Source organism: Sus scrofa, chromosome 1 (assembly GCF_054392235.1).
Source record: "Sus scrofa isolate SSC_HxYL_T2T_F1_AM1 chromosome 1, Sscrofa_HxYL_maternal_Yorkshire_Landrace_v2.0, whole genome shotgun sequence".
In the NCBI taxonomy this organism is placed as follows: Eukaryota; Metazoa; Chordata; class Mammalia; order Artiodactyla; family Suidae; genus Sus; species Sus scrofa.
The window spans coordinates 169,963,447-169,989,730 of record NC_139383.1 but is presented as its reverse complement, the minus strand read 5'-3'; the positions used below and the strand labels follow the sequence as shown (position 1 = coordinate 169,989,730).

Below are 26,284 nucleotides of genomic sequence, written 5' to 3'. Positions count from 1 at the left end.
CCCGAGGCCCAGGGCTGCTGCACCGCCCCGGCCGCAGAGGCCGCAGAGCGGGCTGCCCAGCCCGCCCCTCCGCGCCATGGCCTTGCGCGCCTGGCGGCGCCGCCAGCTGCCCGCGCTGCTTGCGCTCTGCGCGCTGCTCTGCCGGCTGCAGGTAAGGAGGCCACCCACTCCCCTTGCCGCCCCGCGGGCGCCTTCCCCGCCGGTTGCAGAGCTCCGCGGAGGGCCGTCTGGGCTCCTGCTTCCCGCGCACCCTGTCCTGTGCCCGATGCTTTCGCAGGAGCTGAGGAAGGACGCAGCGCGGCGGCTGCCAAGAGGTCCTGAGACCTGGACCGAGCAGCAAGAACTGAGGATTTGGGGGCGGAGAGGGTGGAAAGCTGCGCTACTGCGGATTGAACGGTGGAAGGAGGCAACGGGCGAGTGGAAGGGTATTGAAGTGCAGAATGGGGAGTTATGGGACCCAGGCACCCAGACAGTGGCGCTTCCAAAAGTCCCACTTAGTGGTAGGCGATGGTGATGTCGTTTATTCCCCAGGCATTTCTAGAGCGCCTTCTAGGTGCCCGCGCAGAGTAGGTGCTGTGGAGACCGCGGCGTTGACACAGACACTAACCCCGCAAACAAAATAAGCGAGGGAAAAATTCAGAGCCGCAGACAGTTCCCACATAAGTAACCATCCTAAATATGATTTCAACTTTCTTGCCATTTTGAGCCCCCCCCCCCCGGAAGCTCCGTCCCTCTAACTGGGCTTCGCACCCTCTCCCCACCTAAGATTCGAGCGGTCCTCTAGAGCTCCTAGTGAAACAGAATACTGCAGTTTCTTCAGAAAAAACTGACCTCAGATTTCTTTTTTATGCTCCCCTCGTTAAGACTCCCTTCCCTTCCCACTCCCCCCTACAGTTTAAGGTCCACCGGCATAGGCTCTGGCCCTTTGAGTAACATAGAATCACTTGTCTTCAGAAACCCTGTGATGATGTTCGAACAAAATGGTGTTTGCTACTGGAGAAACCAAGGTACCTGGGATGCTTCAAGCCTGTAGGGGAGCAGAAACAGGCTTGTTCTTCAAGAGTTCATCCCGGGCTGGGCCAGGCTCGGTGAGTCTGGCATGGCCAGGCCCTTCTGGGGCTCCCCAGCCTGGGATGCACCCGGGGGCCCCCCCCTGCGGCTTTCCCTCCCCCCACAGGGCTGATAAACAGCTTCAGCTTGAAGGGGGGTCTGAAAGTGAGCATCTTCCCAGATCCTTGTTGCCCTTACCGCATCCACAAGTCCTCTGGAAGAAATTGCTTTACTAGATGGACAATACAGTTACCAAGTAAATGAAGCCAGTTACAGGTTTTCTGTCCTGGAGAAGCGCTCTAGTGTGGGAAACCCAGCATTGCAAACACTGTAAAAGTTGACTTGGAAGTACCTCCGAGGGAAGGGTAAATGGTGGTGGTTTTTTGGGGTTTCAGCAGTTTCAGATTTCCCTTCTCTCAAAATTGGCTTAGGCTGTTGTTCACATCCTTGGGCAGAACAGCACAGCCCCCCGAGGAAACTGGGCAGGAGCACTTGTAGAACCGTGTTTGGGGTGAGGAGAGAGAGGGAAGACAGCCTGGGACTGCAGCCTTGACAAAAATAACAGGAATGTGCTGTCGGTTGGGGCAGAAAATTCTCAGGAAGAGTCCATCTATTTTGTTTTTATTTGTAGGAGTCTCTAGGAATGGTTGAGGGTAAAGAAGGCGGAAAGGCCTGATGGAATTTTTCATTTTAAGCACTTCAGGTGTTGCTTAATTAAGTGTTCAACAGGTTGGACAGGGTGCTACCTTAATTGAACTAAAGGACAGAGTCCCAGTGAACTGCTAGCTACCTGAAAAAAACCTGCTCACTCCACAGGTTAAAAAAAGGCATCTCACATTGTTATTGCAAAAACTACATGTGTACATATACATATATAAGGCAGTAGGTTCTAATACTAACAGCAAATGCTTTCAAAACATTTATTTTTCAGAGCTACCTTTCAGCAAGTGTCATCTCCCCTCCCTTTCCTTTTTGGCTATTTGAATTATGGGGTTTTGTTTGTTTGTTTGTTTGCTTTTAAGGGCTGAACACATGGCATATGGAAGTTCCCAGGCTAGGGGGTCTAATCAGAGCCACAGCTACTGGCCTATGCCACAGCCACAGCAACTCGGATCCAAGCCATGTCTGAGACCCACACCACAGCTCACAGCAATCCTGGAACCTCAACCCATGAGCAAGGACAGGGATCGAACCCAAATCCTCATGGATACTAGTCAGGCTGAGCCACAACAGGATCTCCGAATTATGTGGATTTTTAAACAGGAAACAATCAAATGAAATTAGGATAGCTCTAATCAAATGATTGAAGTTTGTGCCCAGTCCCCCCCAGTGGAATTCCATTAATTCTGAAAGGTGGAGGTAGATGTTGCAGTATTGTGGTTACAAGGTACTGTGGTTACAAGCACTCATGTACAGTTACTGCTCTTTTGGCCAACCTGTTCTATTAGTTCAAAAAAAGGAATTGCATTAGCCATCCATGGCTGTGGCTGCATTAGCCATGCATTACACACTGGAATTGCATTAGCCATCCATTACACACTGGGCAAGGCTTAAGGCTGTTAAATGTGGGGGTAGGGGAGGTACTGGTTTTGCAGTATTGATTCTAGAAAGTGCTTTATCTGTATTTAGTTTCATTTACATTATATTACATGGCCTTAAATTTACCTGGAGGGCTGTAAGTTTTGCGTTTTAAAACATCTCTAATTATATCTCTGTACCTGTATAAGTGAGGGAATCTGCATTGAGACATACATAGAGTGCTTACCAAAAAAAAAAATAAAATTTTATGTTTGTAGTCCTGTTGTTTATTCCAAGTAAGAAACAATTTATAGGAGTAGGCTGTTTTCATTAAGGTATTTGATCACACAGTCACGTTTATTTCCAGTTATCCAAGACCTAAGGGCAGATTCACTCATACCTAAGCCAGCAAACATATTTGTTTGTGGTTTGTTTGTGTTTTTTTTTTTTCTTCTTTTACGACCGCACCTACGGATCCTTAACCTACTGAACACAGCCAAGGAGTGAACCTGCATCCTCACAGAGACTGTGTCAGGTTATTAACCCGCTGAGCCGTGAAGGGAACTCCCAGCAAACATATTGGGGATGTAAAACCTTGTGCGGGTGAGAAATGAGGCAAAGACACAGCTGGGTCTTCACAGGTCACAGTCTCATGAAAAGGATGAGACAAGTGAAGCTGTGATAATAATAATAATAATGAGAAGCACAGAGAGAGAGCGCGTGGGTGTAGCCAGGGCAATCACGGAGGACTTTCTCATTAGGGGCTTCAGAAGTGATCTTTGGAGGATAGGCAGGGAATCAAGAGTCAGAAAGAATGATTCCAAGAGACGGCTGGGGAAGAAAGTGTTCTATTGGAGAGGGTGCCGTGAGTGGTTTAAGCCTAAAGGAATTTTGCCTCCCAAAAAAGAAGAAAAAAAAACACATTTTTTTTTTTTATCACTTCACAGATAGCACAAACCTAGCTAGATCTGTAAAACTAGCTTAATTCAAGAAACCCCACTATAGACAGGGTATTAAACATTTATAGTTTTTGAGATAACACTTTTATGGCTCGTGTGGAGGTGGTAAGGTAGACTAATCAGAAACAGGCTGCCCAGCCCTGGAAAGGCCGGTGGGGAGACCCGAAGAGGAAATCCCCTGGGTGGGGCTCAGGGTGTCAGATAGGCGGGTGCCTGCACCTGCCCAGGCTGTCTTCCTCCCCACCAGCCCATCCTAGCGGGAAGGCTTGGCCGAACGTTACTACTATGGACAATCTACAGAGTCGGGGATCCGTGTCCTTTTCGTTCATTTTGTTGATAACCAATATTTCAAAGGCCTCTCCTGTTATTTCCTTCCCACCACTTCCCCCGAAAATAGCCCATCTGTACCATGAACATGTTCTCTGTGTTGATAAGGAAATATGAGCTTGCTTTTTCAGTTATCTACCAGAAATTCTTACACCAGGAAAACTGAAACAATAAAGGTGTATCTCTTAAGGTCAGTAAATCAGTATTTTATGAGGCCATGAAAAGGGGAGTTCCAAACCAGGGCGTCCTTTGCAGAGAGTGTTGTTTGAAGAAGGTGCTGTGTGAACTTTCTCTGCCAGATCAGTAGTAAAATTCCCCCCATGCTGTTTTCCCATTTTGGAAGCTCATGGAAAAAGATCTTAGCGTTTCTCCCTGCCCTGTGGTGTGTCCAGAGGATGAGAGATGCTGTCCAGGCTGGTTGTGCAGTGGATGTGGGTCTGCAAGTCCCTCCCCAGCACATCTGCCATCTCGCTGCCAGGACAACCCCTGGCCTGCCGGCTGTCTCCCTGCTGCATCTGACTCCAGCCCTGGAGGGAAACACACTGACCCCACCTCCAGGCACCTTCCCCGAGTAGCTGGGATTCTACCCAGCAGGTGATTTTCCCACCAAGGACCTGGATGGTCTCCACCTGGTTTGGAGACAGGCAGGCCCCTTCTCCGTGTGTGTTTCCCACCGGCTTCCACCTGTGGGCTTTCTGTAGGACCCACTGCTAGAAACAGTGAGTTTAAGCTCAACTCGCCGTTTCTTCGCCAAATGAAAGCCCTGAGCCTGAAGAAGCCAAGAGTGAGACAGGGCACTTCTGCAAAATACAAGACCGAGTCGGTCTGAAGTTCTCGGTGAGCTTTGAGGTTTGACACTGAGTGGGCGGCGGGCAGATCCGCGAAGCCTGGTATCTCTGTCCTCATTCCGGAGGCGCTGTCAGGCTGTCTGTCAGTCTGTTTCCTGCAGGCACCCCCCCACCCTCGCCTTGTCTGGGAGGTGGTGGGGGGGCGGGGAGCGGTCAGCTCTCTTCTCCATCTGCATAGACCTGTGCTAACTTGCTGTCTTTGTTTTGTGGACCACCTGTGACTTCCAGCCTCAGATTCTGTGGGCTGCCACATTCAGGGCAGAGCTCTTGCCAGCATTTGAGTTGACCGTGTTCATTTAGTTTCAACAAAGCGAGAGCGCCTCCTCCAGGTCGGACACCCTGCAGTAGACTAAGGAGACAGCAGGGGCAGCGCAGTGGTCTTCAGGAAGCGCCCAGTCTAGACACATGCAGGCAGTAGGGCACTTGTGTCACTGGTGAGCTTTCCAGGTGTAGTGGGCACCCAGGACAAGAGTGTCTTAACCAGCCTGAAAGTGTTGGGGAGAACATCCCCTTCTTCCTTACCCAGCAATTGTCCAAAGCACAGAAAAGGGGTGAGGGGCAGCATTTGGGCTCAGGGTTCAAGGCTGGCTCGTGCTGGCTGGTGGTAGGCATGGCAGGAGGCCTGACAGTGCAGTGTTTGCTGGCCCCTCTAAAGACAGCATTCTGGACTCCAAGGGCAGGTAGAGAGAGGGAGGCAGAGCCAGCACTCAGGGCCTTGTGGGCAAGCAAAGTAGTTTAGATTTTATCTCCATGTATTGTGGGCTGGGGAGGGACATGATCTGGTGTGTGTGTGTGTGTTCGCGTGTGTTATGGGAAAGAGTGCCCAGGGGTGGGTCCATGGGGCAGTAAGGAGGCCACAGTCTCTGCTTTGGGGAAGAGCTGGTAAAGTCCTGAATTGGGTCAGGGCAGTGGTGAGAAAAAGAAGCCAAGTGCAGGAGTGATTTCAGAAACAGCTGTGCTAGATGCCAAAGACACGGGGCAAAGGCTGTGGTTGGACCTATGATTTTTTAAAAAACTGTAGTTGATGTCAGAACAAAACAGCCGATCATTTGGATTGGTTTTTTCATAGTTTATTAAGGAAATTTCTGTCTTAGTCCAAATCAAAATCAATTGATTCAGGTTCAGGTTCAAATAAAGAAGGATTTCCCCACCTCCAAAAAAACACAAACAGTAAAGAAGGATGCAGTTTAGGATATGGAATCCCATTTGCTTTGGATTATCTTATTGGAGGTAAAAGTTCCTTAGACCACCCCCCACCCCACCCCACCCCACCCCGAAGCAAAAACAAGCTAAGAGTCCCAAGGCTTTGGGATCTGCAGGAAATTTCTATGCTCTGGAATTCAGAGCCATTTCCTGACCTAAAGGTGTCTTTGAATCAGAAGTTCAGGATGTAGGCAGAGTTTTAAAACTCAGGACTGAAGAGATAAGCAGCCAATGATTCCCAGGGGGTCCAGCGTTGGCCCTGACCCTCAGTCTTCCCACACTGGCCTCAGATTGGTCGCCTGCCCCCAGCAGAAGCGATGTTTACCTTGGACCCATAGCTCAGCAAAAGCTTTTCACTTGCACGAAACACCTTTTCCTGGTGGATTTTAGCGCCTCAGATGAGTGTTTCTCTTCCTCTCTACCCAACCCCTGTGCCTCCCCCATCCGAAAAAATCCTGGCCTAGCAGGTGACATGACACAAGCAAAGTCAGAGAGCTGCCAGGTTTCCAAGTGGCAGGAAAAACCGACTGCAAAAGCTACCCTTTGGGTTCATCAGAATAATAATAACTCATGACATTTCCTGTTCAGTGTTGAGAGTACAAGAGTCATTTCCTCCAGCCACCAGAAATTTGAAGACTTTCCTTTAAAAACGAGGAAGAAAAACTCTTAACTTTGGGGGAATGTGATGGTTAAACCTGGCAAGCGAGTTTTGTGTGATGTCACATGAACACCACAGCAGCATTTGCTGGCCTGGGTTTGCATCACCCCCCCAATGGGAAGTGAGCCACTTTTCGAAAGTTCTGATTTTTGAAAAATATTTGTTACTCTTTGGAATGTAGTTAGCAACTCACTTAAAAGCATATCCTTAAGTAGCACAAACGGCTGTCCACTGTATACCCAGTTGAAGAAAACCTGTCAAGGGCTCTCAATTTTGTACCCAAGGTAGAAAAGCAGGATAATGTCCAAAACGCTCATGGTAATGGGGAATCCGTTCCATTTTTCAAGGCTGATAAAATTATTCACACCCACCCTTGCTAATCCAGTGCACTGTTTAACAAGTTCCCAGAGGCAACTTCCCTAGAGCAGACCTAAATCTAATACTGTGTCACAATTCGACCCCATTTCCTCAAACTTGTTCTTTCACGGGGGTAGAGATCAGTTGGTCAATGTCTCTTTTATTTCACATTTCTTCTGTTGGAGATTGGCAGGCCACTACTTCCCCTTGCTCAGGTTATTCATTCTACTTCCTTAAACCTCCCTGTCAGCCTTTTTCCTTTCAGTTCTCTGCACCCTGCTTTTGCACTTCCTTAAGACACCCTGGAATACAGCAGACTTACCCTGAGCCCTGAAAAGCTCCCCAGCTAGTAGCACAGACAAGACTGCACAGTCCTCGTTCCTTGCAGTTAAGTGGGTCTAAACCTGCCAAGAGGAACAAGCAAGGTTCCGTGGGGGTGCAGAGTGGGACAGGATTGCAATGGAGAGCTGGGCTGGTGGTGCTAGGCTGGGCCTGGACGAATGGACACGATTCTGAAGGCAGAGAGAGCAGGGGAAGGGGCAGAGGTGGGGACAAGCAGAGCTAGCCCTGAGCTGGTCAGAAACCAGGAAAGGCCACGGCCAAGTGGGGACAGGAGAGGGTGCTGGTTAGTCATGAAGGGCCCTGTGATTCTGCACTGTGGAGAGAGTGGCCCCTGGACCGGGCCCAGTGTCTGCAGTACCTGGGAACTTGTTAGAAATGCATGTTCGCGGGCCCCTCACTCTCTGGGGATGAGGCCCAGCAATCTGATTTAACCACCTCCGCTGGGAATTCTCATGCATGTTCAAGTTTGAGAACTGCTGCTGTAGACATAGGATTCCATAAAAAGATTTTTGAGCTCAGCTCTAATAGTACATGATTAATGTATTAAAATCATCTGCCACTTGTCAAATCCCTCCGGTGTGCCAGGCATGTGCTAAGGGCTTTACGTAGATTTTCTGTAATCTTCACCTTGCCAGGAAGATGAGAAAACCAAGGCACAGAGAGGTCCAGTTTGCCAAGCTCCTAAGTGGCAGAGGTGGAACCCCCAGTGGCCTGGCCTTAGTCCCTCAGGGAGACTGCTTGTACCAATGTCTATATGATGGGGTAGGGAGCAGAGAAAGAGACCTCTAGGGCTAGGGGGACATTTGGGGAAATAGCATAACCAGTCTGCATTTTGCAGGAATCTGCTCAAGGATGTACACTTCATTGAGGGCTTTCTATTATCAACTATCAGCAGAAAAAACTGCTGTAACTGAGTTTAAACAAGCACCCTGAGCATTCTCAGCACAGGGTCCATGTGCCAGTTGATCCCTGACTCAGGAGGAAAAGAAATGTGACATATTGAATCATCTCTGCCACTTCCTGAAGGAAAGGCATCTCTGACTCCTCTGTGCATCCCCCTCCCCCTCAGAAATAAACTGTACAACCCCGGCCACTTGCTCTGGCCCTGCTGCTGCTCCTGTCAAGACAGTTCAGGGCTGTGTTTATCCCATCTCTGTACTAGAATTGGGGGTGCGGGGAGGGGGTGGAGCAAGGCCTCCACCCCTAGGGCAGTGAGAGGTTAAATGTAGTTCTATTATATTTTTAAAGGTTCTGTCTTAGTATTACTATAACTACAGTGAATTTGGGACACCTCTCTTGGTCTAAGTGACCTGTGCTGTCTCTATCATGGCACAAATTTAAATCATTTCTATTACTGACATTTTTTTTCAGTTCCCTGAAAGGCACTCACTCCCCCATATAATAGGAGAAAAGCTGGGCTAAGAAAAAGAGTCAGAATGTATCCAGCTTCTGGATCACTGTCAGGTCTGGGGATTTTCTTGAGTGAATTTTAGAGCCATCAGCAGGGTTTGGGTGGACAGTACATGGGTCACTAGCACACGGCAGCATGAAATCTAGAAACAGGCCCCCAGACCTATGACACTGGAATGTATGGTACAAGGACAGTTAAATTCAGTGGGAACACAACTGGAGTCAGGGTCTTAAAACTTTAAATAACTCACTAATTTTTAATGGCAACAAAGGAAAAAATGAACAAATGAAACCATGAAAAAGTGCCTCCTTCTGATAGGCTTAGGTTTTCCTTGCCGCAGTTGGGGTCCCTGTGACCAGGCCATTGAGGTCCTGCTTATGTGTAAAATTACAGGTGACCAAGGCACTAGAATGTGCAACCAGTCATCAGAACTGTGCCGAGCAGTCTTCACAGGCAAGGGGCTGCAGGAGTGACGGGCACCTGGCAACTCTGTGCCTAGACGGCAAGTCCAGGGTGGCCCCATGAAAGGGGTCTTATTCGGGGGAGAGGTGCTCCTTTCCTCACGTGAGTGACAGCATAAGAGCCTGGAGCAGCTGCATTGTGTGTTAGTCAGGCAGGCCTGTGTTCTCTCCTTAGTAGAAAAGAGAATTTGAGCCCAGGAAGAGATTTCTGACCTTGATTTTGCAACCCCTTTGCCCCAGGGTGTCTCTAATTTTACCCCTAGTGGGTGGAAGCCTTTCCAAGCTTGGAAGTGTGAATTTGATTCAGAACTAGTAGGAAACTATTATAGTCTTCCGTAAAGGGAAGTTATAAGATCACCGTGGTCCTTCAGGAAAAATTATCCATTAATTTACTGAGAATTTGAGTGTCTGGTACAGTGCCAGTCAGTTTACCACTAACTGAGCAGGAAGATAAGGAAGGCAAACCTCAGGCATATTGCCTGGCTCGCAGCTGGTGTTCTGTAAGAGCCCATTCTTCCTTGTCTCCCGCTCAGGATAAATGGTGTCTGTATCCAGTGATGGGAGAGATGGTTCTCAATGCCCGTGACAGAGATGGAGATAACTCTACAGAGTTTGGGGGCATGAGAGAGTTCTGGCTTTCGGTCTTTAATGGAATCTCTGACCTTACTACTCAAAGACCAGGAGCATCAGCATCACCTGGGAACTTGTTAGAAAATCTGCATTTTAATAAGATTTCCAGGTGATGCTTTTGCACAGGAAGGATTGAGAAGCACTGGTCTGTGAACATAGCAGTGGAGGAGAGTCACATTCTCTTACATAACACAAGGCAGCACTCAAAGGCACTGAATGATATCGGGTGGTTGAGTCTATTTTTTTAAAAAGTGTAGGTCAGGGAGTTCCTGCTGTGGCACAATGGGATTGGCAGCATCTTGGGAGCACTGGGTCACAGGTTTGATCCCCTGCCCCGCACAGTGGGTTAAGGATCCGGTGTTGCTGCAGCTGTGGCTTAGGTGCAGCTCAGATCTGATCCCTGGCCCAGGAGCTGTATGTGCCACAGGGTAGCCATTAAAAAAAAAAAAAAAAAAAAAAAAGTGTAGGTCAGTTATGGCTGAGACTAGAGAAGTTGAAGCTTAACTGTGTTCATAAAATTAAAATGAAAGAAGAGGGACAAGTTTAAACAACTCCAGGGCTAGTACTGGATGTGGGGCCTAAGGTCTTGAAAAGCAAGATGGGAAAGGGTGCTGAGCATGGTAATTATTCCAGAGGCCAGAGCAGTGCTATCTGGTGCCCCCACCCTAGCCACCCCAAGGGGAGGTCTCCCCACTGCATTTTCCACCCAGGTCCAGTATCCTGTGTGCTCTTGTTCAGTAGCCAGCACTGGCTCAGTCCTTTGGGGAACTTCAAATCTAGGTGAAGTCCTTGGGTGTGGTCACATGAGGGCATTGAAGGATGTGAGATGTGGAATACATGAAATGCTTGCAGGTGACAGGAAGTGTGGAGGGTGTCTTGGGCCATAGTCCCCAGACAGGGCTCCTCAGGAAAGGCTAGCCATGCACCAAGCCGGGAGGGTGGGCTGGCACTTGGATTGGTGATAAAGGCAGGAGGACTGAGCAAAGCACAAGGTCAGGGTTAAGCAGGTGTGGCTAATAGACTGATGTGTGAGCAAAGGGTGATCAGCAGGCACAGGTGACACAGAACCAGGTTGGGGGCTTGGAATGGCAGTGGCTATAGAGTTAACTGAGGATACTGGGCAGGAGGATGGCCCTAAAAAGCAATGTAGGGACATCTGTCAACAAATGTTGGGGATGGGTGAGCAGGGGAAGGTGAGTGGTGTGCTGAGGGCCTAGTTGCAAGCTTACAGTCTACCAGGAAGACCAAACACAGAGAAAAGCAACCGTAGAACATCAAAGGGATGGAGACAGAAGAAGGTCTGGGTGCACTGCAGACTGTCTAGCACTAGGGTCTGACATGTTAGGCCTGAGGTCTTAGGTTAAACCAGAATGGCCAGTATCAGCAAGTTCATGTGTCAGCTTAGTTGACCTGGCTCAAGGGTCCGGTAGGGCCATACCAGAGTTGGCTGGAAGGAATGGAGGCGGGGCACAGGTGGAGTGGGTGGGATGAGGCTGAGCAGATGTGCAGCCTGGGGGAGCCTTGTTGAGGAGCCAGACTTCATCTTGGTCTCAAATGAATCTTTGACCTTGACCTTGACACCTTGACACCTTGGTCTCAAATGAATCTTTGACCAGTGACCAGCAGTATCAGCACCACCTGAGAGCTTGTTAGAAATGCAGACTCTCAGCATCCTTCCCTACCTACTCAGTGAGACTCTGTCTTTTAATTAGATTTCCAGGTGGTTCTGTGCACATTTAAGAAACACTGGACTTTGTTCACTCTGAGGGCTGGGGCAGTCTAGTTCCTTCCCTGGCTGTTTTGGAGGCTAATGGCCTTATTAGCTTGGTGCCCCCCGCCATGGAAGCATAGGAGGAAGTTAACATTTACTGCAGGAAAGAAGAGAAAGCTGTTCACACCTCAGATGAATAGAAAAGTTCAAAAAAGAATCAAGAATGGCAAAAAAAAAAAAAAAAAAATCTCTTCATGCTGGGAGAATAAAGGGGCATTCACTGGAGCCTGTGGGGGTGACTATGTGAGGACAAGTCAAACCCATCCTAACTACTATGTTTAGGAAACAAACCTTCCTTGCACCCCATTTCAGGTAACCCACAGCTGCAGACATTTTTTTACCCTTTATCTCTAAAGAAGACAAAGAAACTTGCAATTAAAGTTTTGAAATGCAAGGCTATTTCTTCATTTTCCCTTGCGCCATATGTTTTCTTTTCCAGGAGCAGAGATAATAAATGCATTGTGAGGAAAGGAAGAGAGTTGAGCAAAAATCAATAGACCTTTGATATGCTCCTGTCTGAATAAGTGCAGACTCTTTTTTTCTTAAAGGCGCTTATCTAGAATCTAGGTGGTCAGGGAAAAAATGTTGATGACAGCTTATGAAGTCAATTGTAACATTTGCTAAATCAAAATGATGAATATGCCAAGACTTCCAATAAGACACAATTACTCTACATTTCTAAGGTTTGTTGTTGTTTTTTTTTTAATCAAACCTGACCTGAGTCAGATTTTTTCCCTGTGTATAATATCTATTTTTTTTAAATCCCGTGGCAAAATGGTTAAGATAGTACATTTTCTGTTGAGTATTTTATCACAAATTAAAAATTAAAAAATCTAAATGGCAAATGTATTTCCTGCCTGGTGATAAAGATAGCATGAAATGTTAATTATGTAAAATGTTATGGGGTAATGGTAATATCCAACATGAACCTAAACTCAGTAGCTGGAGTCCTGGAACTCCAGGTGCATATTAAGTCACAATCTGGATAAATTATGTCATCAGTTGTGTGAGTTTATAAACCAGTCTCTCCTCACTTGCTACTCACACAGCCCTTACTGCTATTCCTGGCCAAGCCAGGCACATTCCCTCTGGAATTTGCAAACACTATTTTGTCCACCTGGAAGACTCCGCCTCCTAACACGCACTGTTAATTTTGCTTGTTCCCTCACTTAAGGCAGGTCTCCACTCAAAAGCTGTCTGATCAGGAGGCGCCCCGATAATCCCACCACCTTACTTATCCTGTTTTATTTTATTTCATTACAGTCATTACCATCAGATTCCATTGTATGTTTGCTTATTGTCATTCTTCTCCCTTGGATTAGAAGCAAGGACTCTCTGTCTAGCATCCTCTACCACAGAACCTAAAATTGTCTCTGGCACATAGGATGTGTTCAGTTAACATCTGAGAAGTAAATCAATGCATAGTTAATTTGCCCCACTTTCAGGCTGCAAACTCACTGGGCATGACTTACTTCAATACTAAACCTCCTAGATTATTTTCTAGAGAACCACGAAGTGATGCTGTTTAGATTGGGAGAGTTTTTTCTTAAAAGGACAATCAAAGATTTCTTTCAATGGGAGTTCCCTTCGTGGCTCAGCAGTTAACGAACCTGACTAGGATCCATGAGGATGTAGGTTCAATCCCTGGTCTGGCTTGGTGGGTTAGGGATGTGACGTTGCCACAAGCTGTAGTATAGGTTACAGACTCAGATCCCGTGTTGCTGTGGCTGTGGTGTAGGCTGGCAGCTGTAGCTCTGATTTGACCCCTAGCCTGGGAACTTCCATATGCCGTGGGTGCAGCCCTAGAAAATAAAAGGAAAAAAAAAAAAAGATTTATTTCAAGATGGTGAAAGTGAACCCAGGGGTCCTACAGCCCTCTGATACCATTCCTGTCCTGTGTAATGAGGCAGTGCTGTTGACAGCTAAATCAAGTCCTGTGTAATGATGCAGTGCTGTTGACAGCTAAATCAAGTCCTGTGAACAGGTCCAGGCAAAATTAACTTACTCCATAAAGATGGGCAAAGGATTTGAACAGACATTTCTTCAAAGAAGATATACAGGTGGCCAATAGGAACATAAAAAGATGTTTGGTGTCATTAGTCACTACAGAAATGCAAGTCAAAACTGCCCTGAGAGATCACTTCACACCTCTCCCACAAAAAAAAAAAAAAAAAAAAAAAAAAGGAAAATAACAAGTGTTGGCGAGGATGTGGAAAAAACTGGAACCCTCACGCATTGCTGTCGGCAATGTATTAAAACAGTACAGCAACTATGGAAAACAGTTTGGTGGGTCCTCAAAAAGCTCAAAGTAGAATCAAAAACAAGGAGTCAAGCAAATATTTGTGTGCCAGTGTTCATTGCAGCACTATTCATAAGAGGGAAATGTGGAAACAACCATCGACAACAGATGAATGGATAAACAGTGTGATATATTTGTACAGTAGAACATTATTCTGCCATAAAAAGGAATGAAATTTTGATACATGCTACAGTAGGGATGGATCTTAAAGACCATGCCAAATGAGATAAGCCAGACACAAAAAGACAAATACTATATGAATCCATTTATATAGGGTACCTAGAATAGTCAGATTCACAGAGACAGTGGCATAGAGGTTACCAGAGGCTGGAGAAAATGGGAGTTATTCTTTAACTCCAGGATTCCCAGGTGGAGGGGAAAACGGGGACTTACTGTGTCATAGTTAAGAGTTTCTGTTTGGGGTGATGGAAATGTTCTGAAAACAGATGGTGGTGATGGTTACACACACTGTGAATCTAATTAACGCCACTAAATTGTATACTGAAAAATGGCTTAAATGGCGAATTTTGTTACATATATATATTATTTTTACCCCAATAAAAACATTTTTAATTAAAGTACCCCAAGGTTTCAAAAATGGGCATTCAAAGGACTGACATAAAAAGAGCCAAAGTCAACATTCACAATGGAGGCAGTGCTTTCTCGTTTCCTTGAAACAAGCCACTTCCTTGGCTCCTCCTGCAAGATCCAGACTCGCTGCTTTGTTCACTCCAGCTCTTTACATGGCTGTCCCTTCCCTAAGACACTAGTCATTCTCTCCAGAAGACACTATTCATTGTCAAAAGGAGTTTGTACCTCTTAATGGCCCTTCTTCTACCCCTTTGCCGTATGTTCCATGACACTGCTAAAAGAACCCCCCCGTTCTACCGCTGCCTCGCTCCTCTTCCTCAGGGTCCCACCCCCAGGCCTCTCCACCCACCCCAAGGCAGCACCTCCCCAGGTCTTCCACTGCTCTTCCTACTTCTCTCCACCTGCCCAAGCCCCATCCTTCCCTCCTCTGCCCTCCCGGCTTTGTGCATCTCCCTCTGTGATTTCTTCCTATGCATCCTAGGCGGAGTTCTTCTCCTTCCCTATATGCGACCAATGAGAGTTCAATCCAGGGACTTAGTGGAACTTGAGCTTTCAAGTGCTCCACATCTTGCATTGCTGCGCGGGTCTCTATCTGTTAGTTTTCCTTCCTCTCTGTCTGCCTGTGCTGTCAGGTGCTAGACTCTTTGAGAGTCCCTGCCAATCCCTTGCAGTGTCTGAGAGCTCAGTAAAAATGATTTTGAAGGTATGATGATGACAGAGCATTTTGAGAGGTTGATGCTTTCTATTATTAAGCCGTAGACTAGGCTAAAATGTGTTCTCTGGTTGTAATCATGTGAAAAGTCATTTTACAAGATAAGGCAAATGACTCAGGCAAAGAAATGACTGGATTAGGTACTCTGCTGTCTGCACAGTAAGAAAATCAGCTCACAACCCCTTTATGGGGGGTGGTCTGTGTGTGAGGAGGGGGTCAATTCATATTAGTGGTTTTCAACAAGACCAGTCGACACTGACCAGCTGTGATGAATGCCTTTCAATTGAAGTTTTGAATACTCATCGCTGGAAACGTGTTGATAAAATGCATTTTAGAATGACCAGGTCCCTTAGTACTAGTATCTGTGACAGTCAGCATTTTCTTCCCTTTCTTCTCAAACAGACTAGACACATCTTTTCATATTATACCAATCCAAGAATAGTTGAGCCTCACTTTAACAGCAGGACTTCTTTTTCAAGAACTCTGTGTAAAATATATTTCTGTAAAATGAATTGTATTTTATGCGTTCAGGGAGTTTTCTGTTTAAACCCTCTGATTCTTAGTGTCCACTTCTGTTATGACTTAGAATCCATGCCTGGCTGGTATAACTTGGGGTCTTCACATTTTTAACATGTCACTGTTCAGTGGTCTCCCAAGAAGTGTGCAGGGTGATCTGTAGGGGTGCACGGGAGTCCTCCAGAGGCGCTTCTTAATGCTCTGTCTCTAATTGATAACATACTATCTGCCTGTGTAATGTTGTTCTGAAGTGTGAGATGTGAAGCTTTGGTTTCATGTTTTCTCTGTAAATCTATAAGCCTGAAATTATATCCATCAAGTTTTTTTTTTTTAAACAAAAATCTCTAGAAGGGCAGTTGATCATAACTGGATTCTGCTGAAATCACTCACAGAATCTATCATTTTATCAGCAGAAGCTTTGAGTAAGTTCTCTCCCCTCCCCAAGCCCAGCTTCCATCACTGACTGAAGCCCCAACCAGAAAACCACTGCCATGACTCAGGCCACCTACCACGATTTCAGTTCCATGAGAAAGCACTTTTTTATGTGAAGTCAAACATGATTTTAAAACAATAAGCCTCTTGGATTAAAAGCATATTTTTCCAACCACCCAGCTGAAACTCTGTCCTCAGCTTTTGTCACCATAGCCAGGTTAAAACTAAACAGGGATGATGGGCTCAGGAAAATTGCCAGGCTCTTTTCTACCCTCTTTCCTCTTTCTGGCGACACTCTTTGCCCTCCACCCCTCAGGGAATGAGCTGATAAAAAAGGTAAGTCACGCTCACCAATCCTGCTCAGGTGTGCACAGTAGCTATCCCCACAAATGACTGCCAGCCAGGTGTGCGCCTGGTGCTGAGTGAGTGACACTGTTACCACCCTACATCATTTCCAGCAGCCTGCTAGGAGGGTGCTTCACTTCGAAGGAAGCAGAGCCTTCATTTTCTCCAAGCACTGCCATTCGTCATTGCTGCATAATTTCCACAAATTACCCCATCTCATCCTCAGTGCCGTGGGATGGGCATAATTGTTAACTCCAATTTCATAGGTGAGGAGACTAAGGCTTAGAATTGACTTCTCTGCCCCTTGCCCTCAAGTTGTAGAAATGCAGACAGCTTTATTAAAGAAATGTCAGGCAGGAGTTCCTGTCGTGGCGCAGTGGTTAATGAATCCGACTAGGAACCATGAGGTTATGGGTTCGATCCCTGGCCTTGCTCAGTGGGTTAAGGATCCAGCTTTGCCGTGAGCTGTGGTGTAGGCTGGCAGCTACAGCTCCAATTGGACCCCTAGCCTGGGAACCTCCATATGCTGCGAGAGTGTCCCAAGAAATGGAAAAAGAAAGAAAGAAAGAAAGAAATGTCAGGCATTCTTCTATCCAGGCCAGTCTGGAAGCTCAATTCTGAGAGCTGCCCTGAGTAGAAGACTCCTACCCAAACTAACCAGTGGAGCCACCTGTCCAGGTAGCCTCCTCCCTCTTCACCAGCACTGGTGCCACTGGGCTCCCTTCTTCCAGTGTTCTCCTGGCCCTGGCCTGGCCTCTGCTCTGCTCCATCCCTGAATTCTGGCTTGTCAGACTCTATGTCGGGTAGTGCCTATTTTTCTGTGTCCTGTAGAAACCTGTCTTATCTGATTGGCAAACTACAAATGACTCCTCTCTGACGTTCACTTCCAGTTCGAAACTTTTAACTGAGAAGCGTGACAGTGGACTGCCCTCTTTCCGGTAACAGACATAGGACGGTGCCACGTTAGGGACTGGCCTCTGGAAGCTTCTGGAGAGATGGAGATGAGAAAAGGGGCCCAGCTGAACAGGTTCACTTGGAACATCTCAGTTTAAAGGGTCTGTGTTTGGACTAATTAAAATGTTTTGAAGGGAAAAACTTAGGCCAGTGGAGAAAAAAGACATTCAAAGAAATGGGCAAGAATGGGCAGCATTTGTTTAGCGGTTCCTCTGATCTAGGACTGCAAACTTTTGTTTGTTGTTTATTCTTTTTTTTTTCTTTTGTCTTTTTAGGGCCACACCTGCAGCATATGGAGGTTCCCAGGCTAGGGGCTGAATTGGAGCCGTAGCTGCCTGCCTACTCCACAGCCCCAGCAACTCGGGATCCAAGCCTCGTCTTGGACCTACACCACAGCTCACAACAACACCGGATCCTTAACCCACTGAGCAAAGCCAGAGATCGAACCTGCATCCTCATTGATGCTAGTCAGATTCATTTCCACTGAGCCATGATGGGAACTCCCTGTTGTTTATTCTAAAAACAAAAGGCTTCAGAAAGAAATAATTTCATGGTGTGAGACTGTCATAGTAATGTCACTTTCTTGGTGCTCTGGGGAACACAGGTCACTAGTCACTGATTTCTGTTCTATTCTGAGTTAGAGCACTTTCATCTATGACTTTCTTTAAGGATGTTTTTTTCAAGGGCAGCAGGACCATTAGGTGATGTTTTCACATTCAATAGTTTCTCTCTTAAGAAAAACCACATCTTTCAGTTTGACTATAGAATTCAGAAATTTGATACCATCTTTACTTAATTTATGGATAATTTCTCTACCAGAGTCACGGATGATATTTTATAAAATAAAATCTATGGAAAATCCCTCATTTGTTCTGGGTTGGGTTCTTTTCCCCTTGATTTGACAGAGGCAACTAAGCTTCTTTCTGTTTTGTTATATGTAAGCATGAATTTTCAGCAGAGCAGGAAGCTAATTTTAGTATTTATAATGACTTTCACTACAATTGGGTTGATTAGCAGCACAAAAAATAAATATTTAAGTCAGCCTTCCCTCCAGGATTCCACATACAGATTCTTTAGTCTCTGTGGCTCCTCCAGCAGAAACATTTTGTTTCTTCAGCTTGGGGTTTTGCAGGATTAGACTCATCATAGCATTGTATCAGAAAATAAATCCACGGAGTTTTATAAAGACAATTTTGACTTACAATTTATTATCTCCTTCCTGCCTCTCAAAGCCTTGCAGAGACTGTGGGCCTGCTTCTTCCAGAAGAGTTTGTCAGCTGTTAAAATTAATTACCAACCTCTGTGCCCTGAAACAAATATACACATGACACAAAACACACAAGAAAGTAGGCAATGGATGGCCAATAAACTAGATGTGTTGTCTTGCCACTTTAACTGCTTTTTTAGACTTTCTAAGAAATTTATATGGGGGCAGGAGCAGGGAGATATAAAGGATATTTGCTTTAAACAGAACCTAGTATTTCTTATAATTTCAGGGGAAGTCTGTTAAGAAAACAGAAGTTAGTCGATATCAACTATGTGAGTCAACTTTTTTTTTTTTTTTTTTGTAGTTTGTTGATTAGGAATTGTAGTAGGATGCTGTCAGTACATGGCTGTTTTTTCTACAAGTCTTCTAAGTACCATAAGTTAAATTGTATTTCCTAAAACACAAGTGCTGTAACAGACCTGATCCCTGCTGGCCTCCAAGGCAGCGGTTCTGTAGAATAGTCTCTGGAAAGGATCACAGATCAGTTCTTTACACCTCCGAGAGGATGCACAAGAAAATAGTCACTTTGGTCACCTGTGGAGTGGTGGCTGGGAGAGGGTGGGAAGAAGCTTCCCCCCATAGCCTGCTGCACCCTTTGAATTATGTATTCCTTATTCAGTAGACATTTTAGAAGCGGTTCTGCTTATTTGCTTAATGAAAACAATGATGGCTCAAAAGCTCTATTGTTTTAAAGGGAAACAAGTCAATCTTGAAGGCAAACTAGAAAAAAAGTGTAGATACCTAAAGTTTGTACATCTCTACTCAGTTACCAAAGGCCTCCTGTTGCTACATCTGGGGCAAAGACAGACAAAATCACCCCATTTACTGAAAATCTGCAGCTTTATGCTAAATTCCCTCATTCTCTGGGAGGTTACTCTCAAAACCCCTAAGCAGGAACACTTTTTTTTTTTTTTTTAATCAGAACACTGTCTTATTAGGGCTACTACCAATAATAAGAGCTACCACCTCACAGCCATTGGGAGCTTGGTCTGGGGACATGGCATCAGACCCAGATTTGGAGCAGTCAGGCAGAAAGGGCCAGAGGACCAGGAGGGGATTGGGGACCTGGGGGCTCTCCCAGCTACTGGTGAGATGGGAGACCTCAGAACTAGAATCTGTAGGAAAAAGGAGGGGTCAGGCTGGGAGGGGCTGAAAGGCATCCGTTCATCCACACCCAAAAACGCCATTCTGAGGTTGAACTTGGCACACCATCCAAGTGTCAAGGAGGTCTGGCACAGACTAACTGGAAACCAAGCCCAGAACAGTGGGACTGAAGGATGTGGGATCTGGGAGGCAGGCAGGCAGAGCCAGTCTGGCCTGCACGCTCGAGGGACAAGTCCCCAGGGGATGAGCAAAAGGTGGCATGCCAGGGTGTCCAAGATCTGGATTTCCTAATAGTTATAAACTTGGGGACTGCAGTGCAGAGAGAAAACTGTGGGGTTCCTGGACGTGGTGCTCAGGATCAGAGTGAGAGCAGCACAGAATGAGCTTTATAATTGTGTGAAGTCCAGGGAGCCGTCAATCCTTGAATAAGAGGATTCATCCTGGAGCTGCAACTCTGCATGTGGAGGAAATGAAGCAGAGAGCTTCTTGGAAGCAGAGAGCCAGGAGAAGAGAAAAAAAAACAAAAACAAAAGCAAGGCACATCTTGCCTTCTCCTAAAGGTGCAGGCATCCTAAAGAGAGTTTTCCAGATTCTTTTTATTTACCCCCAAACCACATTTCCTTAACCATATCTATGTGTGTATATTGCCTTTTAAGTTGTATATTTATTGCCCTTTTGAGGGTTTGAAGTTGTCCTGCAAAGTGTATGAACTCAAGCACAAAGTAGGGTTTAGCTTCAGCTGTACCTTAGATTAATACCATAATTTTCTGCCTTGCCACAGCAAATATTCCCAGTAGCAGAATTGCTGACGCAGCTTAAAAGATCTAGAATCCTACAGGTCTGTCAAGCAGACATGTCAGTTTGGAGGTGATAAAAATGTCTGAGAGTAGACAGCAATGGTAGTTGCAATACAAAAAAACCACTGAATTGTGCCCTTTGAAAGGGTGAATTTAATGGTAGCTGAATTAGATCTCAATTTTTTAAAAAAGAAGGCACGTCCAGGTGTAAAGTCACAGTTTAGGAAACAGATTCTAAGGAATAATCTGGGACTTCCCATTGTGGCTCAGTGGGTTAGGAAAACCAACTAGTATCCATGAGGATGTGGGTTTGATCCCTGGCCTTGCTCAGTGGGTTAAGGATCTGGCATTACAGTGAGCTGTGGTATAGGTCGCAGGCGGCTTGGATCCTGGTTGCTGTGGCTATGGCGTGGACTGGCAGCTGTATGATTCAACCCCTAGCCTGGGAACTTCCATATGCCACAGGTGTGGCCCTAAAAAAGGAATAATCTGGAGTTCCTGTCGTGGCTCAGTGGTTAACGAATCCGACTAGAAACCATGAGGTTTCGGGTTCGATTCCTGGCCTAGCTCAGTGGGTTAAGGATCCGGTGTTGCCGTGAACTGTGGTGTAGGTCACAGACGCAGCTCGGATCCCGTGTTGCTGTGGCTCTGGCGTAGGCCAGTGGCTACAGCTCCGATTCGACCCCTAGCCTGGGAACCTCCATATGCTGTGAGAGTGGCCCCAAAAATGGCAAAAAGACAAAAAAAAAAAAAAAAGGAATAATCTGTGAAAATCTATTTAAGAGCCAGGACATTCAGTCACCCCTGAAATTCATGACTTCCTTGTTTTTGCCAGGAGATGTTAAGCTTCTGGGTTAGAGCTGGAGGGTTTGAATGGTCATAGCCACACTCCTAAGTGCATAAACACATTGTCCAGTTTTCTGGTAGATGATGCTGGCCAGGTGCCAGGGATGGAGCCCAGGGCACAGCCAGTAGCCCTGACAAAGCTCCTAAATCGCTGCTTCAAAAGGAGCCCTTTTACCAAATTCCCCTAAAAAGAACCTGTGTATGTAATGCAAAGTCTGGGCTTATCTTACAGAGACTTGTGGCTTTCTTATGGGTAAGAAGTGATCAATAACCTTTATTATCTGAAATACGGCCCAACCACACATTTCTCTGGTTTGCCTTTGTCATCGGCATGTCAGTGCTCACATGTCATCAGGCTCAGACAGATCCTCTTTGTGAGTCAAAATGTGCTTCGACCACATTCAGGTTCACTGTCTTTCCTCTGTGCAGCTTTCTTCGAGTGCACACGTTACTCTGCCAGACACAGAGGAACAGATTCCCATAAGAGCAAAAAGAAAAAGAGACCAGGAAGGAGAAGTGGAGTAATTTCTGTTACATCATTCTTCCTCCTGCCCACGGGCTCACTGCCCTGCCCTTAAGACCCTGTCTTGAGCTCAGTGCACAGGGAACATCAATCCATTTTATCCAAGGTCCACAGAGAGGGTTAAACGGGTCTGGAAAGCAAGTTCAAATACAACTGACCCAGCACCCCTGGCTCCATAAACACATCTGACATTTTCATTGGCCTCAGAGTCACTGTCCTTGCTTCCATCCTGGAAGCCCTTTGCCTGGCTAGGGTGAGGTCAGGAGATCCACACTGGCTGCATCCCCCACACCCTATTAGCTAGCCCGGGATTTTCTGGGTGTGGTGCTCTCTCTATAAAACTTCTATAACATAGGGGTATTCAGATGATGCATGGCTTCTGCCAAACCATGTTCTTTCTATACCTTCCATCCAAGCTCTTTATTTTTCTTTTTTCTTTTTTGGGCCTCATCTATGGCATATGGAAGTTCCCAGGCTAGGGGCTGAATCAGAGCTGCAGCTGCCAGCCTATGCCACAGCCACAGCAATGCCGGATCCGAGCCACTGTCTTTGGCAACACAGTTTCCTTAACCCACTGAGCGAGGCCAGGAATCGAACCCACATCCTTATGCATACTAGTTAGGTTCTTAACCCACTGAGCCACCACGGGAGCTGCCAGGCTCTTTAATATGCAGGTGAAGCCCACTGATTGCTCTGACTACCCTTGGTCTCGTCTCCCAGGACCTCCTGATGGTCTCTATTGCCACCGCCACCCCATCTTACCCCATGTGTCATTTCAGACCTTAGTGTCACCGAACATTTCACTCCACTGAAGAAGTCTCCTCAGACTTCTTCCACCTGCCAGCAACCCGATCTGGCCTCATCCAGCCAATTTCTTTTTGTCCTGTATGATTGTGCTACTTGTCACCTATCTTTGGACACCTCCCCTGGCCCTCAGCTGAGGGAGGGGCTCACCACCTCCTTCATAGTACACACCCTGGCGTGTGGTAGCCCCTTGAGGGCAGGGTTCGTAACTCTGGGTCCTGGGACCCAACAGGACCTTGACGCTTGGTATGTGCATAATGTGAAGTCAGTTCAGCTGCACCCAGCTCTTCCTTTTCGCTTTTCAGTTTCTAACACCACTGTCTGTCAAGAGGAGTGTGTGGTGTTGTTTTCTGACACTGAGAAAGCTGAAAAGGAAAAGAGCTTTTCTGCGGCAAACTGATAAGAATCTGAGTGATTATAGAGGACTTCGCTTTTTGTTCTGTTTTGCTTAGATGAGCAGATTTGGAAATTAATATTGGTATTAGAATCATACAGAAAGGAGACAGAGGTTCAAAAGCTGCAGCAGCTTATCGGGGATCCCTCAGCAGGTGGGTGGTCAGGACTCCTGACTCCAAGCCCACACGCTTTCTATAACCCCTTGCTGTCCCACTTTTTAAAACTCTCTGCATGTTTAAAAAATTTAAAGGTAAGCAGTATTAAGCATTTTTTAAAATTAGAGATAGCTTATAAGACCACATTTGGCCTCCCCTAGTATAATACACATATTAAGGGGCCTTACTCAGTCCTTCTACAGTTTTATGACCAAAGGTACTGAACATACTGTCTGCTGTGGGACTGATTTTGTATGTGGCTTGGGTAAAGCGGTCCTTAATCTTCTGTGTACCATGTGTAAATTTCCCTTTAATCCATTCTATCCCTGTGAGCATAACTGAAATATTTTTAAATGCTTAAGTGAACTTCGATGCTAGTGTCATTGGTTTTACACATTGTTGGGGGAAAATGGGATAGAATAGGAAAGTGACTTTTTTGGGGGGGTGATATTATGCAGAGCAGTTTGGGGACTGTTTATGGTGGTTTCTTGTACTTTTCAGTGAGTCAGTAATTCACTTTTTCTTTTCTCCAGAAAGCGCTTATGCCCAATCTCTGCCTGACATGCATTTTCTCTTTAGGACACTCTTCAGATCACCCCTCTGTGTGCCAGTGAGAGGCATTACAAGCATCTTGGACGGTGCTGTAACAAATGTGAACCGGGTTTGTACTTCTAAACCTCCTTTCATTGTCTTTCAAAAGTGGGTGGGGCTTTTTTATTTTTTTTTAATCTGAGAATGATTTCCATCCTGCCAGATGAATAAAGAACTTTGATAGGCTTTTTTTTTTTTTTTTTCTTTTTTGGTCACCCCATGGCACATGGAGTTCCTGGGTCAGGGATCAAATCCATGCCACAGTTACAACAAGGCCGGATCCATTAACTCACTGAGCTGGGGCAGGGATCGAACCTGTGTCCTGGAACTGCAGAGATGCTGCCAGTCCCCTTGCGCCATAGTGGGAACTCCTGGATCCGCTTTTTGTGGCAATGACAGGTAGTAATGTCTGTCACTCTGAAGACAAAAATCTTTCTCTAATAGATAAATCACTTAAAAATCAAAAGTAATTTCAGAAACTAGTACTTGAATTAAGTACATGCTGGGACATGAATTAAGTACCAGTTTTCCAAAACACTGTTTCTTGAGAAAGCAAGATTTTTTTTTTTGGCTGCACCCATGGCTTGTGGAAGTTCCCAGGCTAGGAATTGAACCTGTGCCACCATAGTGACAATGCCAGACCCTTAACTTGCTGAGCCACCAGGGAACTATGGCAAGATGGTTTTTAAAACTCTGTTTTAGAAGTTTATGATTCAGTCTCTCAAGATACAAAATGTAACTCCTACTTAAGAGTATTATTCTCAGGAGTTCCATCTGTGGCACAATAGGATCAGTGTTATCTCTGCAGCACCAGGATGCCAGGTCAATCCCTGACTGGCACAGAGGGTTAAAGCATCTGGCACTACTTGGCTCAGATGTGATCCTTGGCCCAGGAACTCCATATGCCACTGAGCAGCCAAAAAAGAAAAAAAAAGTTTAAAAAATTAAATAAAAGTATTATTTTCATAGAAATTTAGAGGGGGATGACTAATCAGGAATTGCTGCTGCTAAAAATTGCCTGAGCCCATTATAACTTCTCCCCACAATACCTGTTGAAGTGTTGAAGGTGGACGGGTCACCGCTTTCCCAAAGTTCTGCCAGAAGGTGGCCAAGTATTTCTGTGGCCTCAGTGAATGAAACCCCAAATCCAGCGGGTCCTCCCTCACCCACTGTTCTGGGGAAGGGGACTTTGAGGAGTAGGTGCTTACAAAGATCCTTTAGATATTTCAGCTACAAATATTCCTTGGATGTGAAGAACGAAGATCTAGTGATTTTCATGCCTGCGTGTGTGTGTGTGTGTGTGTGTGTGTGTGTGTGTGTGTGTGTGTGTGTACACGCTGATCAAACTAAGTTAACTGTTAGCCCACAGTGTGCGAAGGGCAAGAGAAGTGAACTAATCAGATTGACAGTTGAGGGGAGTTGAAGATAGGGGGAGGGGTATGAAATGAAGTTCCTCTTGCTTAGCCCCCAGGGAACCCCTCAAGTTCTGCAGGCACCAGTTTGAAAAATTATAGTTCTTTGCTTTAGAGGTTTGTGGTGGAAAGGCTGATATTTTACTTAGAAGAACTGAAAAACTGATGTGACCACAGGCACAGCAAACCCAGATGGGAAGCCTGAGAAGCTGTGATACATGCCTCATCTCGTGCATCATTTTATTTTGGGGGATATCATGGGATCATGGTCATGTAAGGGATCCAGTAAATTGGTGCATTTTTATTGATTTCTTGGTTTGGGGGAAGAGGGAATATTTTTGATTGGTGCATTTTTTTCCCTTTCTAATTTAAGGAAAATACATGTTTTCTAAATGCACCGCTACCTCGGAAAGCATCTGTCTGCCCTGCGGCCCAGACGAATACCTGGACACCTGGAATGAAGAAGAGAAATGTTTGCTACATAAAGTTTGTGATACAGGTGAGTTGGTCATGTCAGGGTGGGGGAGTGTGGATAAATGATATTTTTAGATATAGCAATGCTGTCTCTTTTGGAGGGCATGGGAAGAAGTTTTGACTACAGATCCCCAGAAGGATGTGCTTTAGATCCCAGAAGCATTGGGTCAAAATTCTCCATGTAGAACTTCTGTTCTGGAATATTTCTGCGTTTAGTCCTGGAACATAACTTACAGTGGACAAAAGGTTTCCACAATGTTTCCATGTTATGTTGTGTTAACTTAATCCTCACCAAAACCTGCAAGGGAGCCATGATTATCTCATTGGAAAGATGGAGAAACTGAGACTAGGAGAGAGTGAATGACTTGTCCAAGGTTGCAAGGGAGAAGCAGGACTCAAAACCAGACCTTCATGCTCAGGTCTTTTTCCTCAATCATCCATGACCCTTCACAGTCTGCTATAGGGCTTTTGGCCTCGAATGTTTTTTTAATTATAGCTTGTTTGTAAGAAAAGGATCAACATGGAGTTCCC

General features: G+C 45.9%; 1 protein-coding gene across 8 annotated transcripts in view; it reads left to right on the top strand.

The window, feature by feature from the left end:
• The window catches only part of TNFRSF11A (TNF receptor superfamily member 11a), a 57,192-nt gene that overhangs the window by 627 nt on the left and 30,281 nt on the right, over positions 1-26,284 (top strand). For 4 of the 8 annotated variants that reach the window (XM_084977115.1, XM_084977104.1, XM_005654480.4 and 1 more), the window contains exons 1-3: positions 37-151; positions 23,856-23,937; positions 25,653-25,778. Coding sequence is in view for 4 of the 8 variants with exons in the window: in XM_005654480.4 (XP_005654537.2) it covers positions 77-151; positions 23,856-23,937; positions 25,653-25,778 (283 nt within the window). In the remaining 4 variants the exon portion in view is untranslated. Of the gene's footprint in view, positions 1-36; positions 152-23,855; positions 24,090-24,760; positions 25,779-26,284 lie in introns of those variants that run through there. The other 4 variants (XM_084977095.1, XM_084977113.1, XM_084977119.1 and 1 more) reach the window with 2 other exon arrangements.